This window comes from Heptranchias perlo, chromosome 2, assembly GCF_035084215.1.
Source record: "Heptranchias perlo isolate sHepPer1 chromosome 2, sHepPer1.hap1, whole genome shotgun sequence".
In the NCBI taxonomy this organism is placed as follows: domain Eukaryota; kingdom Metazoa; phylum Chordata; class Chondrichthyes; order Hexanchiformes; family Hexanchidae; genus Heptranchias; species Heptranchias perlo.
Genome location: NC_090326.1, coordinates 128,319,488 through 128,339,040, shown reverse-complemented (window position 1 = coordinate 128,339,040; position 19,553 = coordinate 128,319,488). Strand labels below are relative to the sequence as shown.

The 19,553-nt window shown below is 41.1% G+C and overlaps 1 protein-coding gene across 8 annotated transcripts in view; it reads right to left on the bottom strand.

Moving 5' to 3' along the window:
• Nucleotides 1-1,219: 1,219 nt before the first annotated feature.
• Nucleotides 1,220-19,553, bottom strand: part of mllt10 (MLLT10 histone lysine methyltransferase DOT1L cofactor) — a 221,360-nt gene continuing 203,026 nt past the window's right edge. For all 8 annotated transcript variants that reach the window (XM_068007104.1, XM_068007106.1, XM_068007105.1 and 5 more), the window contains 3 exons: nt 7,576-7,678; nt 3,263-3,466; nt 1,220-2,861 (listed from right to left, as the gene is read on the bottom strand). In XM_068007104.1, the coding sequence (XP_067863205.1) occupies nt 2,817-2,861; nt 3,263-3,466; nt 7,576-7,678 (352 nt within the window). In that variant the 3' untranslated portion in view covers nt 1,220-2,816. The remainder of the gene's footprint in view (nt 2,862-3,262; nt 3,467-7,575; nt 7,679-19,553) is intronic.

The window sequence follows — 19,553 nt, the reverse complement described above, 5'->3', positions numbered from 1 at the left end:
AAGTTGCAGAATGGGTATGTAATTGGCAAATTAATTTCAATATAGATAAGTCTGAAGTGCTTGGATAATGAGAGACTAAATGGGGTAGAGGAGCAAAGGGATCTCGGTACAGATATGGCTGCATTCTATGATTCTATACACAAATCACAAAGTAGCGATGCAGGTTTAATAAGACTACAAAAAAGACAAAGCACTGGGGTTCATTCCTAGAGGGATATAATTGAAAAGCAGAGAAGTTATGTTAAACTTGTATAGAACCTTGGTTAGACCACACTTGGGAGTATTGTGCAGTTCTGCTCTCCATATTATAAAAAGGATATAGAGGCACTGGAGAAGGTGCTAAAAGATTCACAAGGATGATACCAGAACTGAGAGGATATACTTATCAGGAAAGACTAAACAGGCTGGGTCTCTTCCTCTAGAAACAAGACGACTGCGGGGTGACCTGATAGAGGTCTTTAAGATAATGAAAGGGTTTGATAGAGTAGATGCAGAGAAAATGTTTCCACTTGTGGAGGAGTCCAAAACTCTAGGTCATCAATATAAGATAGTTGCTAATAAATCCAATAGGGAATTCAGGAGAAACCTCTTTACGCAAAGAGTGGTTAGAACGTGAAACATGCTACAACAAAGAGTAGTTGAGCCGAATAGTATACATGCATTTAAGGGGAAGCTAAATAAGCACGTGAATGAGAAAGGAATAGAAGGGTATGCTAATAGGGGTAGATAAAGTAGGGAATGCAATGTAATGAAGTAACAAATATGGCCATCAGCAAATTAAGGACGTTGCGGTACTTGAGCAGTACTTTGAAATCAAGACATCTAGCCTTCAACAGTTCTTCACAAAAGGTTAGCAAGAACCAATTTGGTACCGACAATCTGAAACCGAAGATAAGCCAACACTGAAGAGTGAAATCTGTTGCTACGAAAGGGCGTAAAGCAAGAATATTTTCCAGTTAGGAAACTAAACTGAAGCTCTGGGAGGAGGGATGCACTGTCTTCCCTGTATAATGACACCTAGGCTAATTGCAGAGAATGAAGTACATGGTGTGTAGAAGAAATAAGTGATGGGCCATATCTCTCTTTCTTGCTCTATACTTTCTTAAATCATCAAAATATAAGCCAAATTTATACTGATTGCGTTCTGCAGCCACTGAGATGTATTGTGCAAAATAATGAACATCTTCCTTTAAATTTTTTTAAAAATTTAATTTTCCTTTTATATGCAGAGAATTAACTTTGAGATAACTTAATTTTTCATGTACAATAGGGCAGCTAAAATGCTGAACATACAAAACTGTTAAAACACAAAGTAGAATTTCTTTGGAATCCAAAAACCACTTGGAAAATATTTACACAACAGCACCATTATTTAAGCAACAAATAAATAAAATGCCAGCTCATTTTGCTGTAGGCCACAGGAGGCAGTAAAGAAGTCATATTAATATCAGATACATTTTCCATAACTCCTAAATTGTAGTCACTGTTTTAGCCCCACAATCATTAGCAGACCAGTAATGCCTTTGAGTACAAACATTACTAACAATCATTGCTGAGACAGTTATTTTATATCATTCTTTAATACATTTGATATTTTACAACTAAGTAAAATAAACACTACAGCAAATTTGTTCAAAATCTGTACAAAGTTTGTTACAGGACAACCAGTGGGTTGAAAGTAAGAATCTAAAATAAACCACACTGACCTTTCTTTGCAAATATCTACAAAATCCAGTTGGTCTTAACATTTTTCTAAAATTCCCCTGCATGTATAAAAATAAATTAATAAAACAATACTCTTCCAGTCAACTGCACCACTGCTAATTAGAAATATCACAAACCAAAATATTGAGGTTTTATATTTTCAATTTTTCCCCACAATTAATGAGATTCGCCAAAGCATATTTACAGATGAGAGGTACAAACTGTGCAACATTTAACCTTGAGACTAATCATAACTTCAAACACTCTTCCAGTTCGATATGTGGAGGGGGTTAGTCTCCAGATTGTTCAAACTGGCTTGGCCATGTAGAGAGCTGGGAATTCCTGCTGCTGTGACAGGAATTGTGATTGAGTGCATACTCAGCTGTCCAGAGCTATTTCACAATGGACCTAGCAATAGGCACTTGGTTAGGCTGACAGCCAACACATCTCTCAAAGGAACCTTCCCCAGCGGCAGACTAATCCATTTCTTCCACTTTATAGATTGATCTGGTCCCCCCAGCAGCCAAAAAAATCTCACAAGCCCACTGCACCACTACTGCGTATCCATGCTAGCAGTGGTCCTGGAAGCATACCACATTCACAGCAAAGGAACAGGACATAACACAAAACGCATGCAACGTAAAACTCAGATGATGCAAATCCCAAACCATGCCTGCACATCTGCAGGACCAGGAACAATACCTTGTCACTTTTTTTCAATGTAACTTGCATTTCTGTCATTTAAAAGATATTTAAATTTTTATTTAAAAATCATAATTTTACTGGCATCAAAACAAGCACAAAAACTGAATGATTCAAGTTTTACCGATGAAGTTGAAAACAAGTTCATTTTTTAGATTTCTCGATGTCCAATGTCAGTGAACTAAGTTTTATATTAGTGCAATCAAGCTGCAACACTAGTCAACCAAATGTTGTGACGATATAGGAATGGCTTATGAAAGTTATTTTGGTTATACATGGTGACTACCAGTGTATTTGCCACTATCCTTTAGCAACTCCTACTACACACCAAGCAAGAGTCATCCACTCTGCAGCTGGCTGAACTGCTATGACAACAAGACAGACACATTCTGGAATTTAAAAATCCTGTGTCAACTTTTTTCCTGTGTAACAGGGCTACCTTTGTCGTTGAGCCTCTGGAGAAAAAGGAAAAGGTACAATGTTAAAATTATTCCACATAACTGTAATTAATTTACAATCAGTGCTTCATCTCAGTTTCTTAAATTCCTTTACTTATTTCAAATAACCCATGTTATTTTAAAATATTTAGTAGTTTAAAAAGTAGTTGCAGTGCAAAAATAGTCAGTTTATTTACCAGTTGATAAAATTTTCAAAAAACTAACACCATTCCAACCAAATCCAGAGACTTGGGTATGTACATATGTTTAAACAAGTTTAATTAAAAAGTTAGATTTATGTGTTCAATTTCAACAGCTATGAAATACAATCCAATTAGACATACAAAAGAAACAGAATAAAATATCTTCTGTCATGAACTGCCATTGTAAAATATGCTGTTTCAGGCTATGGCACTTACTGCAACTTTTGGTGTGGAATTTTCACTATGAATGGATATGAAAGGATTGGGAGGAGCTGAGTGAAGTGGTTGAGCCTGGGCACTTGCCAGTAGGTTATTCATTGGAATCTGTGTTGTTCCAGCGATCTGCAGCTGCTGTAGCTCATGTTGATGGTGGTGGTGCTGTTGCTGCATTATCTGATAAAACAGAGCCTGATGTTGTTCCTGGTTTTAGTAACACAAAAATGTGAATTTCACATTAATTGGCAGCATATAAACTACAAATCCCCATACGGGCCTCAGTTATAAAGTGCGAAAATAATTTAATGGATTCTTAATATAACAGGTAAAGCAGAGTACTAGAAGATGCTCAGCAGCCCACCAGAAATTATTAGTGAGCTGTAGATTGGTGAACACCCTTGAACCCCTCCTTCATCTCCAGCTACCATCCTATCTCTAACCACTCAAGTTTTTTTTAATGATTCATTGCTACCCAATTGTTTGCTTACATCTCCCACAATTCTTTTCAGTCTGCCCACAGCACAGAGTCAACCATGGTCAAAGTCACTGACATCTTTTGATAGGGTAGACATAGAGAAGATGTTTCCACTTACACAGGAGTCCAAAACTAGGGCCCATAAATATAAGATAGTCACTAATAAATCCAATATGGAATTCAGGAGAAACTTCTTTACCCAGAGAGCGGTTACAATGTGGAACTTGCTGTCACATGGAGTAGTTGAGGCAAACAGCATAGATGCATTTTTAAGGGGAAGCTAGATAAGCACATGAGGGAGAAAGGATTAGAAGGTTCTGCTGATTGGGTTAGATGAAGAGAAGTGGGAGGGGCTCGTTTGGAACATAAACAGTGGCACGGCCTGTTTCTGTGCTGTACATTCTGTGTAATTCTATGTGACTGCAACTGTGGCATGTTATTTCCCCTGTCCTCTCTGCAGCGATCAACGTGAGTCACTGCCTCACCTTGTTCCGCTCCTTGTCTCAATGTTGCAAGCACATCTCCAGCAACATCTCTTCCTCCACCCCCAGACAAGCCCGAGATTCAATTGTAGGTATCCCCCCCCATTCCTATGTTGCAACATTATCCAAAGGTATTGGTAAATTTCCATATATATGTTAATGACACCCAGTTCGACCTATCCTTGTATACTACTATGATACTATAAGAGCAGGGAAGTGAGACTAATTAGATAGGTCTGCCAAAGAGCTGGCACAGGCACGACGGGCCAAACGGCCTCCTTCTGTGCTGTATCCTACTAATGTACAATGGTACTCCCTCCACCACCATCTTGGTGTTTGATTACACCATATGCCAAACATGAAGTTGTAAATGTTCCAGAATGTCCTCCTACTGGGAAGATTGATGCCATCTTATTCAGCTCCCACTAAAAACACCATACACCTTTGCATGATTCCATCGTCCTTCCTGGTTGCTTACTCAGGCTGAAGCGGATGGTGCAAAACCGCAGTGTGCTGTTCACCCTTGAGCTGTGCTTCAAATTCCATATCTTTCTTTTCTATGACCAAGACCACTTACTTCCACCTCCACAAAATTGTCTCCCCTTACTTCACCTCCATTGTCACAAACACTTTTGTTACCTTGACTTTTTCTAATGTCTCTCAAGCTAGCTCCATATTGCTCTAACTGCAATGTGTCCAAAACACCACTGCCTGTATCAATCTCCTTTTGCCCATCATTCCTGCCCTTGCTGATCTTCAGTGGCTCCCTGACCCCCAGTGCACCATAAGAACATAAGAAATAGGAGCAGGAGTAGGCCATATGGCCCCTCGAGCCTGCTGCATTCATAAGATCATGGCTGATGATCTACCTCAACTCCACTTTCCCACCCTATCCCCATATTCCTTGATTCCCTTAATGTCCAAATATCCATCGGTCTCAGTCTTGAATATACTCAACGACTGGAATTCTCTACTCCAGAGGGCTCAAAGATTCACATCCCTCTGAGTGAAGAAATTTTTCCTCATCTCGGTCCTAAATGGCCAACTCCTTATCGTGAGACTGAGACCCCCCTAGTTCTAGACTCTCCAGCCAGGGGAAACAGCCTCTCAGCATCTACCCTATCAATCCCTCTAAGAATTTTATACGTTTCAATGAGATCACCTCTCATTCTTCTAAACTCCAGAGAGTATAGGCCCATTCTACTCAATCTCTCCTCACAGGACAACGCTCTCATCCTAGGAATCAATCTAGTGAACCTTTGTTGCACCCCCAATAAGGCAAGTATATTCTTCCTTAGATAAGGAGACCAAAACTATACACAGTACTCCAGGTGTGGTCTCACCAGAGCCCATTGAGTTCAAAATCTTCCCATGATCTCTCCCCACTGTAAGATTTTAAACTGCTACAGTCTAGTGGTCTTCGGTTCTCCAACTCTGGCCTACCTATGCAACTCCAAATCGTTCTATGCCATTAGTGGTGGCTAAGCCTTCAGCTGTTTAGGATGTGATCTTTGAAATTCTCTCCTTATGCTCCTTCACCTTCAAGGGCCTCCTCAAAATTTATCTTTTCAAAACTGTATACGGTCACTTATTCTCATTCTTCTATGGCTCAGTGTCCATTTCTCCGCTCTAAAGTCCCTCTGGATGTTTTCTACATTAAAGAAGCTATATAAATGCAAGTTGTTGTAGTGTCTAGTGATCACCATTAAATTAGATTAGACATATGATGCATTTACATTGCAGATATTGGTAGCTACAATGTCTGGTCCAGCCACAGAATACCCTGTTTACACTGTCTGGCTGGGACTCTGATTCTTTGGCCCAGAAGAGATTTCTGCACATTCATAGTTATATGTGTGCACAGAGCTTTTCTTCCAGCATTTAAATTTTAAATGTTTAAATAGTGTGGGCGGCAGCATCCACACTCTCTAGTTAGTTAAATTAACAGCAGGAAGTTTAGGAAGTGTCCAGCAGGTCTAAGGCATACATCAGGCACTTTTAAACCTGGGGTAACCTTGCACTGGAGTTACACACCAAGTGGCATCGAACCCAAGCATAAAAATTTTAAAATAAGTAAAGAATGCCAGTGGCTCAGAATCACTTCCTTCTAATGGGAGGGGCTGCCATACAAGTGCAATACTCTCACAATGAGAAAATGAGAAATGATGGGTAGGCTAGGGAAACTTGGTGGAGTCTGAAGTCTATACTATAAGTGGTATACTTTCTTTTCAATCTTCACGTATGCACAAATAAAAGTATACAAAAGTATTACAGAAGTGAGTGTATAACTCAGATGACCTATGTTCTCAAGCCAGCTTAAAAAACAGCAGCCAAGTGTTCTAAGCACTAATGCTTAGTGAATATATGGTTCCAGGTTGTCTTGCAGATGGCCTTAATAGCAATCATCAACTTAGCAGCCAAAGAAGTGTCCAAAACACAAATGAAGTAAACTCTTATATTTCTTGATAGATTTTGCTCTCAATGGGAGGATCATGAGGCATGTTCCACTACTCAATGTGCTAACTTTTGTTTTGTAATATTTACTTATAGTTTTATTTCTAAATTAAAGGCCTAGATTTAAAAAAATCTTTTGTCCTATTTATGTAAAAGATTAGTGCCTCCCATAACAAAATATATTTCCTTTCAAAAAAAGAGGCAGATGAAACTTCAGCAATGTAATTTCTTGAGACAAATGAAGGCCGAGAACTTCCCATCATGGGCAGAACAACGCGAGATGGATGAATCTACCACCAAGATGCATAAGCTCACTCACCTTGCATTTGGAAGGGATGGGGGGGGGGGGGGTGGCAGGGGACTTTAACCACGACCCGACATACATGTGACAAGCAGCAAAGTCTATTAGGTTGAGTATAATCACGATCTTGGAATTTTCAGATCCTTGAACTGAAAAATGACCATTAGAGCCATTTTTTTTATAACCAAATTGCAATTTTTTTTTAAACAAAGTTGTTCCAGATCTTATGATACTCGTGTAAACATTTTTCTTATCTTGCTGTTAACACCTTTCATTGGCCAATTCAATGCATGTCCTTCAAATACATTTAAATAATCATCTAAAATTCTCCAATGCAAAAGCAGCATCAGAATAAAAAGATGGCTGTAAGTTCCAAAAACAATTCTTAAATATTTATATAATTACCATATATGGTATTGTATTACATTTTCAATTTAGTTTAATTATACATTCAGATTACAGATCTTTAAACTTGCAAGCTTCTCAGTCTGCTTAAAAATAGAAAAGTGTTATAAATATATTAGTACTGCAGTTAGTAAGCTATCAAACGATGGCTAACTCTTATGCATCTATTTTGAATGTCATAAAAGAATAGTCTTACTGAAGTAAGCTGCTGGGATGGCAACAATTGTTGAAGTTGTTGCTGCTGTTGGTGAAGTAACAGTTGTCTCTGTTGCTCAGAAAGTAAACTCAATCCTGGAACACTATAATAGAAAAATAGTTTGCAAAAATAATACACAGTAGACGAAACACACATTTTAAAAGTTTAGGACTACTAGGCCACACATTTCATTAGGACCAGATTCACCAAATTCAACATTTTGATACAACAGAATATTCTTGATTCATACCTTTTTTTTTTGCAAAGGGAGGATAGTTGTGTGGGTTCTTTGGGCAGTCTAACCTCTTTATAACTTTGCCTTCTCCCTCTGTTTGGAGAATACTTGTAAGTCTCAATCTGTCTCCACGCAATGACTTCTTAAAGTTTTCCTGATGGTTCAGTAAATAAATGCATCATGCTGGTGTGGGAGTGTGCCATAAAGATTCCTGGTTTGATACGAGGTTTATGCTAAGTTAACTGATATCAAGTGGAGGATACATTAGAGGGTCTCAATATTCGGGGAGGAGCTGAAGTCGAAGGATTGTGGGGGGTGGGGGGGTTTGAAGTCCAGCCTTGGAAACAGAGGCAGATCAGGCAGCTAATGCTTTGTCGCTGCACACACAGCATAACAACATCCTCCAATGACGCACTGCCGTTTGTGCCAAATGGCAACGCAATCAGGAATTTAAAGTTAAGTGAGTAAATTACTTGCAGTCAATTTTGGATGAGTCCTGACATACATTGGCCAACCTCAGTGATTGGTGAGGGGTGGGTGGTCATAATCCCCCTGACCCCCCCACTGGCTCTGCCAATGTCAATGTTTCAGAGAAGGTGGAAAAAGAGAAATCACAATCTAGTGACGCCTGCTGGAAAGTACGCATGAGCAACTTAAATTAGGTCACGGAATTGGCTGTGATCCTTCCCCACAGTCAAAACCTGCACCACTCGTACTTGGAGAATGGAAACTATTGCAGGATACTGGAGAGTTGAGGAACATTCAATACTTCATTTCAGTCTAGTTACTGATTACAGTAAAGGTTGGGAGAATTTATTACATAACAACTTGCATTGATATGGTGTAGAAACATCCCAAGATGCTTTACAGAGGATAATGGAACAGATGCTGAACTGCCAAGGGAGAAAACTTTTTCAAAAAGAAAGATTTTGAAAAGTTGGAGATAGAAATGGAGAGGCAGAGGAGTTTGGTGAGGATTTTGAATTGAATGAATTGGGGGACTGGGAGTCGGTCAGCAAGGAAAAGGGAAATGGGCGAGTGAGACTTTGCAGGACAGAATGTAAGTGGCTGAAGATGGTGAGGGTTGGTTGAAGGAAGAGGGATGTAAATAGAAACGGTCTTGACAAAGTGGTCAGAGATTGAGATCGTGGCAGCAAAGAGACATGAGGGGTGGTCAGGTCAAAGGTGAGGCTATGGGTACAGCTGGGGGAATTTATGCAAAGATTTAACACAGTGAAAGTATGGTTCCTGGGCCAAAGGAGGGAGCAAAGACTCAACTTGGAGCCAGCAGAAAACTCTGGCTTTTAAAGTTATACTTAGATCCAATCACAATATTTTATTTATGATCTAGCAAAAAAAACAAATCAAAAGGAACACTGTTCCCCATTGCCAAGCAGACACAATGCTCACCAACTAAAAGTGTAAACTGGCAATCTAATCCCAAACTTTGCCATTGAGTGCCCTGGTTTACCAGAGCAGCCTGGGTAGATTTGTCCAAGTTTTTAATCTCTCCATGTGAGTATTATGCAGATGAAGTGCAGAGGCTGGAGTTATAAAGTTCATGATGTAGTTATTAAAGATATATATTCATATTCCATGATAAAGTCCCACAACACTTTTATCTTAAAGTATTTTGAAAACAAATACATCATATAACTTGTAATAATTTCTACATTAACTTTAAAAGAAACCCATCATGAAGAAGCTCCTTTAAAATTTCTAAGCCACGAGAATGGAAATAACATTCAACATGAGTTAAACCACTGTGTCAAAGCATAGGAGCTGCTGAGCAATGAGTGCTAGATGTGTCTTGGGGCCTCAATTATTCACAATATTTATTAACGACTTAGATGAAGGCATAGAAAGTCTCATATCTAAGTTTGCCCCACCTAACTTAAATCGCAGCCTAAACAGGAGATCAGTGGAGAGCTTTTTTAAAATTGTTAAAGTTCTGTGCTGAAATATAAATATCTCTTATTAAATATCTTACATTTGTGACCACTTCCTGTTGCTAGATTTTAGTCATACTTCTGTGTCAGTTTTTTTACATTGTAAATTCCTACATTAGACTGGCCACAATGTAATTGCCCAATCCGGCCACTGGATGGTGCTATGGAGAAAACCTCTGAACTTCTCTCAGCTCCGACACCATCTTGTTTCCTCCCAAGATAATTTATCTCTTCAGGTTTAATTTCTATATGTTAAACTAATTGATCTCCCATGGCACTGCACACAGAGTCAAGACCAAGTATAATCAGAGAGAGCCAGCATGGATTTGTGAAAGGTAGGTCGTGCCTGACAAACCTGAATGAATTTTTTGAAGAGGTGACTAAAATGGTGGAAAGAGGAATGTCAATGGATGTTATTTATATGGACTTCCAGAAGGCATTTGAAAAGGTCCCACATAAGAGACTGTTAGCTAAGATAGAAGCCCATGGAATCGAGGGAAAAATACGGACTTGGTTAGGAAGTTGGCTGAGCGAAAGGCGACAGAGAGTAGGGATAATGGGATAATGGGTAGGTACTCACATTGGCAGGATGTGACCAGTGGAGTCCTGCAGGGATCTGTCTTGGGGCCTCAATTATTCACAATATTTATTAATGACTTAGATGAAGGCATAGAAAGTCTCATATCTAAGTTTGCCGATGACACAAAGATTGGTGGCATTGTAAGCAGTGTAGATGAAAACATAAAATTACAAAGCGATATTGATCGATTAAGTGAATGGGCAAAACTGTGGCAAATGGAATTCAATGTAGACAAATGTGAGGTCATCCACTTTGGATCAAAAAAGGATAGAACAGGGTACTTTCTAAATGGTAAAAAGTTAAAAACAGTGGATGTCCAAAGGGACTTAGGGGTTCAGCTACATAGATCATTGAAGTGTCATGAACAGGTGCAGAAAATAATCAAGGCGGCTAATGGAATGCTGGCCTTTATATCTAGAGGACTAGAGTACAAGGCAGCAGAAGTTATGCTGCAGCTATACAAAACCCTGGTTAGACCGCACCTGGAGTACTGTGAGCAGTTCTGGGCACCGCACCTTCGGAAGGACATATTGAGGGAGTGCAGCGCAGATTTGCTAGAATGATACCCGGACTTCAAGGGTTAAGTTACGAGGAGAGATTACACAAATTGGGGTTGTATTCTCTGGAGTTTAGAAGGTTAAGGGGTGATCTGATCCAAGTTTATAAGATATTAAGGGGAACGGATAGGGTGGATGATTCTAGGGGTAGGGGGCACAGTCTAAAAATTAGAGCCAGACCTTTCAGGAGTGAGATTAGAAAACATTTCTACACACAAAGGGTGGTAGAAGTTTGGAACTCTCTTCCGCAAACGGCAATTGATGCTAGCTCAATTGCTAAATTTAAATCTGAGATAGATAGCTTTTTGGCAACCAAAGGTATTAAGGGATATGGGCCAAAGGCAGGTATATGGAGTTGGATCACAGATCAGCCATGATCTTATCAAATGGCAGAGCAGGCACGAGGGGCTGAATGGCCTACTCCTGTTCCTATGTTCTGAAGAGTAGACTTCAGGTGAAGCAGGGTTAAAGGGCAGGAGATAATTGGACTATGGGGCACAGACATTATACAGTGCCCATTTTAAAGTCATACATTCTGTTCTTATTTATAGTTAATTAGCAAAATACAGCAATTTGGGAAGCAGAGAAGTAGAGTTGATTGGAACACAGGATTGTCTCTGCAGTAGAAGCTGAGGATCGAGGAATGCAAAACTGAAACACAGTGCCACCAATGGCAGTAGAATGTAATTACAGCGTGACAAGTTTGACACCTGCTACAAGGAATGCTTGTTGCCTGGTCTACCACTTCCCTTCAACCCCCTTAAACAACCTGTTCGCTACATCTCGGCTGTCTCTGGCCTGCTGTCTGCCACTAAAACTGCCCGCCGCACTTGCGATTTCATCCTAACTTTCCAAGCCCCCTTCGCACCACTGGTGTTTGTCATAACGTTGGCTCTCGGCAGCCCATCCGTTCTGGGTCTTTGCTGCTCCTTATTCCCTTGGCCCATTGCCTGTCAACCCCAGTGGTCAGCCACCCTGCTGGCTCTTCCCATGGCTGGATCTGATTCTCCACAGCCCCCCATTCACGGCTTGGTGTGAATCTATGATCAATGCCTAGATCTCAACCCCCTCTAAGTGACTGCCTCGGCTGGGTGATCCTTTGCCGATGTTGATCACTACTCCCATCAATGGCAGTCTGCTGCCCTAACTGCAGCCCACTGCTCCCTATTCCCGTCACCCACTGGCAAACTGCTGCAATTGCGGCCCAATTCTTACCCACTCCCATCACCTGTTGGTAAACTGCCCCAATCACAGCCCACTGCTTCCTACTCTTGTTACCCGCCAGTCAACTGCCCCAATTACGGCCCACAAATCCCTGCTCCCATCCCCTGCCAGTTGGCTGCCCCAATAGTATCACCCACAAGTCAGCACCTCAATCTGCCTTTCTGCCCACCCCCACCCTTTAAACTGCTTGCCAACTTAAAAAATAGAGCAAATTTAGTTTAAAACTTACATATATCCAAAATTATCATCCCCTACCCCCATCTAGTTCTTCACACCCCCTCCACTTTCCCCATTGTTTATGGCCCTGTTCTCATTCTCTGACCATCTCCCACCCCGCAAGACCTTAACTCATTGCCACCAAGGGCAGCCAATCCTCCTGGAGTGTCCAGGAATGGAAGATTAATTCTCCCAGATACTGCTGTGAGCAACCCGGGAGAAAATGCAAGTAGAGATCGTGGTTCATGTCATTACGTATTGGGACTTCTCGCATGACATCTTCAAGTTCTGGCACCAAACTTTTCATGCCCCCAATCTAATGAAGGAAAACCCACTAAAGCCTGCGGTCAGTACCGGGGAAACAGTACAAGGATTGCCAAGTTCCAAAACAAGACAAGGTGAGATGGATTCACAAAATATATTAAGCCACAAACAAAGTACTAGTTTAAGCAAATTTTAAAAACTGAATTATTTCTTAACGTAGATGTTTTGTACAAATAGAATACAAAAACACATGCATAACCACTGGACTGCACTACTCTTTACTTTTCCATTTGAAGTATTTGATAAAACTAGCAATCTTCAACAATTATTTGTTTAGCTTGAACAAGCTTCATTTGAAATTCAGTTGACATAACACCTTATAACCTCAATAACCATACAAATATCAACACGTACAAAAATGGATCAAAGTGGAGCTAAAACTGAACAAATTAGGATTTGTTTTGTTAAGTGAATTGCCATAAAATTTAATACATAACTCATATCTTCTAAATTAAGGAAAATGACTTGGACTGATGCAACTTCTAAGTTTTTTAAAAGAACAAGCCTAGAAATGTGGGTGTACCTTATAAATCTTGACTTTGCAATAGATAAGATGGTTACAAAAAAAAACTGAATACATGATGATGTTCTGAGCTCATCTTTAGTATGAGACCCACCTCCTCCTCCCTCGACACTATTCTCACCAAACTGCTGCCCACCCAACTTGCTTTCCTGGCCCCTATGTTAGCTGATATTGTTAACGGTTCCCTCTCCTCAGGTACTGTCCCCCCCCCCGCCCTTCAAATCAGCCATCAACCCCCTCCTCAAAAAACCCACTCTTGACCCCTCTTGTCTTTGTAAACTACTGCCCCAACTCCAACCTCCCTTTCCTCTCCAAAGTCCTTGAATGCATTGTCACCTCCCAAACCCACTCCCATCTTTCCCGCAATTCTATGTTTGAATCCCTCCAATCAGGTTTCCACCCCTGCCACAATACTCAAACGGCCCTGATCAAAGTCACAAATGACTAGTGGGGTAGCGCAGGGATCAGTGCTTGGGCCCCAGCTATTCACAATCTCTGTCAATGATTTGGATGAGGGGACCAAATGTAATATTTCCAATTTTGCTGATGACACAAAACTAGGTGGGAATGTGAGTTAAGAGGAGGATGCAAAGAGGCTTCAAGGGGATGTAGACAGACTAAGTGAGTGGGCAAGAACATGGCAGATGGAATATAATGTGGCAAAATGTGAAGTTATCCACTTTGGTAGGAAAAGCAGAAATGAAGAGTATTTTTTAAAATGGTGAGAGATTGGGAAATGTTGATGTTCAAAGGGGTCAGGTTGTCCTTTTGTACATGAATCACTGAAAGCTAACATGCAGGTGCAGCAAGCAATTAGGAAGGCAAATGGAATGTTAGTCTTTATTGCAAGAGGATTTGAGTACAGGAGTAAAGATGTCTTACTGCAATTATATAGGGCCTTGGTGAGACTGCACCTGGAGTATTGGGTACAGTTTTGGTCTCCTTACCTAAGAAAGGGTATACTTGCCACAGAGAGAGTGCAACGAAGGTTCACCAGACTGATTCCTGGGGTGGTGGGATCGTCATATGAGGAGAGATTGAGCAGACTTGGCCTGCATTCTCTAGAGTTTAGAAGAATGAGAGGTGATCTCATTGAAACATACAAAATTCTTACAGGGCTCGACAGGGTAGATGCAAGGAGGATATTTCCCCTGGCAGGGCAGTCTAGAACCAGGGGTCACAGTCTCAGAATAAGGGGTAAGACATTCAGGACTGAGATGAGGAGAAATTTCTTCACTCAGTGGGTGGTGAATCTTTGGAATTCTCCACCCCAGAGGGCTGTGGAGGCTCAGTCATTGAGTACATTCAAAACAGAGATCGATAGATTTCGAGATATTAAAGGCATCAAGGGATGTGGGGATGGTGTAGGAAAATGGCATTGAGGTAGAAGAACAGCAATGATCTTGTTGAGTGGCGGAGCAGGCTCGAGAGGCTGGATGGCCTACTCCTGCTCCTATTTCTTATGTTCTTATCCTATGTGACTGTGACCAGGGTAAGCTATCCCTCCTCATGCTTCTCAACCTGTCTGCAGTCTTTGACATGGTTGACCACACCATCCTCCTCCAACGCCTCTCCTCCATAGTCCTGTTGGGTGGGACTGCGCACGTCTGGTTCCTTTTCTTTTTATTCGTTCATGGGATGTGGGCGTCGCTGGCGAGGCCGGCATTTATTGCCCGTCCCTAAAATTCCATTCTTATTTATCCAGTTGTAGCCAGAAAATCACCTGCAATGGCTTCACTTCCCGCTCCATTAGCTCTGGAGTCCCGCAAGGATCTATCTTTGGCCCCTTCCTATTTCTCATCTACATGCTGCCTCTTGGCGACATCATCCGAAAACACATCAGATTCCACATGTACACTGACGACACCGAGCTCTACCTCACCACCGCTGTCTCTCATTTGTCACACTGCTTGTCCATCATCCAGTACTGGATGAGCAAAAATTTCCTCCAACTAAATATTGGAAAGACCAAAGCCAGTGTCTTCGGTCCCCACCGCAAACTCCGTTCCCTAGCTACTGACTCCATCCCTCTCCCTGGCCACTGTCTGAGGCTGAACCAGACTGTTCACAACCTTGGCATCCTATATGATCCTGAGATGAACTTCCGACCACACATCTGCTCCATCACCAAGACCGCCTACTTCCACCTCCGTAACATCGCCTGTCTCCGCCCCTGCCTCAGCTCATCTGCTGCTGAAACCCTTATCCATGCCTTTGTTACCTCTAAACTCGACTATTCTAATGCTCTCCTGGCTGGCCTCCCATCTTCCACCCTCCATAAACTTGAGCTCACCCAAAACTTTGCTACCCGTATCCTAACTCACACCAAGTCCCGTTCGCCCATCCTCCCATGCTCGCTGATGTATATTGGCTCCTGGTCCGGGAATGCCTTGATTTTAAAATTCTCATCCTTGTCTTCAAATCCCTCCATGGCCTCACCCCTCCCTATTCTCTGTAACCTCCTCTGGCCCTACAACCCTCCGAGATCTCTGCGCTCCTCCAATTCTTGCCTCTTGCGCGTTCTCAATTTTAATCGCTCCACCATTGGCGGCCATGCCTTCAGCTGCCAAGGCCCTAAATTCTGGAATTCCCTCCCAAAACCTCACTGCCTCTTTACTTCTCTCTCCTCCTTTGATACGCTCCTTAAAACCTACATCTTGGACAAAGTTTTTGCTCATCTGTCCGAATATCTCGTGGCTCGGTGTCAAATTTTATTTGATAACGCTCCTGAGAAGTGCCTTGGAACGTTTTACTACATTAAAGGTGCTATATAAATGAAAATTATTGTTGTTGTCTTCACAGTCTACCTTTACACAAAATGGAGATCCTTTAATTATTCTTGTAGTTTTTTCTAAAAATACTATTAAGTGCGAGCAAAGATGTTCAACTATAGGGACCCAACTTTTATAAGGCAAATGCAATAACATTTGCAAACATCATGTGATCAAAAATGTGATCAACTGTCCAGGAATTCATCCAACCAGAGTTGGCAACCCTACTGCCATCTCTCAACAGTTGGCCTGTTCAGGACTGGCATTCTCCTTGCTCCTGTTACCCTCCAGCCCATTGCCCATCCCTGCTCGCTGTCCCAGTGTGCCTCCCCACACCCTCTTAAACTGTTGCTGCCTGTCAACTTACAAAATTTAAAGAATACTACAATCAGTTACTCAGATATATAAATTTAAGGGGAAGGCAGAGAAGGTTTAGGGGGCAAGGGGGATGAAGAGGTGCATAATTTTGGCATCATGCAATTCTTAATTTTTCTGGCCGCCATCATCTCAGTTCTCACTTAGACTGGGTCCAATTATCTTCCGCTCTCTAACCCGTTTAACTGGAACGTAAGAACATAAGAAATAAGACCAGGAAAAAGCCTTACGGCCCCTTGAGCCTGCTCTGCTATTCAGTAAGATCATTGCTGATCTTCTACCTCAACTCTACTTTCCTGCCCTATCGCCATATCCCTTGATTCCATTAGTGTCCAAAAATCTATCGATCTCAATCTTGAATATACTCAACGACTGAGCATCCACAGCTCTCTGGGGTAGAGAATTCCAAAGATTCACAACCCTCAGTGAAGAAATTTTTCCTCATCTCAGTCCTAAATAACCAACCTCTTATCCTCAGATTATGACCCCTAGTTCTAGACACTCCAGCCAGTGGAAACAGCCTCTCAGCATCTACCCTGTCAAGCCCTCTAAGAATTTTATACGTTTCAATGAGATCACCTCTCATTCTTCTAAACGCCACAAAATATGGGGCCATTTTACTCAATTTCTCCTTATAGGACAATCCTCTCATCCCAGGAATCAATCTAGTGAACCTTCCTTGCAACCCCTCTAAGGCAACTATATATCCTTCCTTAGGTAAGACGACCAAAACTGTACACAGTATTACCCCAGGTGTGGTCTCACCAGAGCCCTATATAATTGCAGCAAGACCTCCTTACTCTTAGACTCAAACCCCCTTGCAATAAAGGCTAACATACTAGTTGCCTTCCTAATTGCTTGCTGTACCTGCATGTTAACTTCCAAGGACACCCAAATCCCACTAAATTCCAACCTTTCTTAGTCTCTCACCTTTTAAAAAAATATTCTGTTTTTCTATTCTTCCTACCAAAGTGGATAATTTTATATTTCCACACATTATACTCCATCTGCCACCTTCTTGCCCACTCACTTAACATGTCTATATCCCTTTGCAGCCTCTTCACAGCTTACTTTCCCACCTAGCTTTGTATCGTCAGTAACTTTACACTCGGTCCCTTCATCTAAGTCATTAATATATGTAGTTATCAGTTGAGGCCCAAGCACGGATCCTTGCAGCACTAGTCACAGCCTGAAACTTGAAAATGACCCGTTTATTCCTAGTCTCTGTTTTCTGTCCGTTAATCAGTCCTCAATCCATGCTAATATATTACCCCCAATCCTATGAGCCCTAATCTTGTGTAACAACCTCTTGTGTGGCACCTTATTGAATGCCTTTTGAAAATTCAAATATACTACATCTACTTGTTTCCCTCTTATCTACCCTGCTAGTTAAACGCTCAAAAAACTCAATTTATCAAACATGATTTCCCTTCCATAAAACCATGTTGACTACCTGATCATATTATGATTTTCTAAGTGTCCTGTTGCTACGTCCTTAATAATAGATTCTAGTATTGTCCCTACTACTGATGTCAGGCTAACTGGCCTATAGTCCGGTTTTCTTGAATAGTGGGGTTACATTTGCTACCTTCCAATCCATGGGGACCTTTCTAAAATTTAGGAATTCTGGAAGATCAAAACCAATGCATCCACTATCTCTGCAGCCACCTCTTTTGGAACCCTAGAATGTAGGCCATCAGGTCCAGGGGATTTGTCAGCTTTTAGTCCCATTAATTTCTCCAGTACCTTTTCTTTATTAATCTTAATCACTTTCAGATCCTCTCTCTCATTAGCCCCTTGGTTCCCCACAATTTCTGGTATTTTTTTGTGTCTTCTACTGTGAAGACAGATATAAAATATTTGTTTAACATCTCTGCCATTTCCTTTTCCCCATTATAATTTCTCCCGTCTCTGCCTCGAGGGGACCCACGTTTACTTTCGCTGATCTCTTCCTTTTTACATGTTTATAGAAGCTCTTACAATCTTTTTATATTTCTTGCTAGTTTACTCTCATTTTCAATTTTCTCGCTCTATCAATTTCTTGGTCATCCTTTGCTGATTTCTAAAACCCTCCCAATCCTCAGGCTTACTACTCTTTTTGGCAACACTGTAAGCATCTTCTTTTAATCTAATACCATCCTTAACTTCTCTAGTTAGCCACTATTGGATCACTTTTCCTGTGGAGTTTTTATTCCTCAAGGGAATATATATTCGTTGGGAATTATGAATTATTTCTTTAAATGTTCGCCATTGCTTATCTACCATCCTATCTTTTAATCTAATTTCCCAATCTACCTTAGCCAACTTGCCCGTTCAAACCTATGTAATTGGCTTTGTTTAAATTTAAGACCCTAGTTTCGGACTTAACTACATCACTCTCAAACTCAATATGAAATTCTATCATATTATGATCAGTCTGCCCCAGAGGATCCTTAACTATAAGATTACTAATTAACCCTGCCTCATTGCACAATACTAGCTCGAAAACAGCCTGTTCCCTAATTGGTTCCTCAACATACTGTTCCAGAAAACTGTCTTGAATGTATTCAATGAACTTGTCCTCCAAACTACTTTTGCCAATTTGATTTGCCCAGTCTATAAGATGATTAAAGTCCCCCATGATTATTGCATTACCCTTGTTACATGCTCCTCTAATTTCCTGATTTATGCTCTGTCCAACATATCTACTGTTAGAGGGCCTATAAACTACTCCCACCAATGTTTTCTGCCCCTTGTTATTTCTTAGCTCCACCCATTCTGATTCAACTTCCTGATTTTCTGAGTTAAGATCCTTTCTCACTACTGCCTTTATCTCATCCTTTATTATCAGGGCTATGCCTTCCTCTGCCCCCTCTCCTTTTCCATTTTGCCTGTCTTTTCTAAAAGTCAAGTACCCTGGAATATTTAGTTCCCAATCTTGGTCACCCTGCAACCACATCTCAGTCATGGCTACTAGAACAAACCCATTCCTCTCTGTGCCATTAATTCATCTATCTTGTTACGAATGCTTCGTGCATTCAGATATAGCGCCTTTAATTTTAACTTCACAGTCACATCAGGGAAAAATAGTCTAATGCCCTATTACCTTTGTTAAACTCTTTGTCCCTTCCTGACACACTCTGCTTGTTTTTACCTAAATCGCTACTCAGCTTTACAGCCTTGACTTTTTTCTTCAGACATATAAATTTACCCTTACCTGAATGCCCCCCCACCTTCTTATTAGT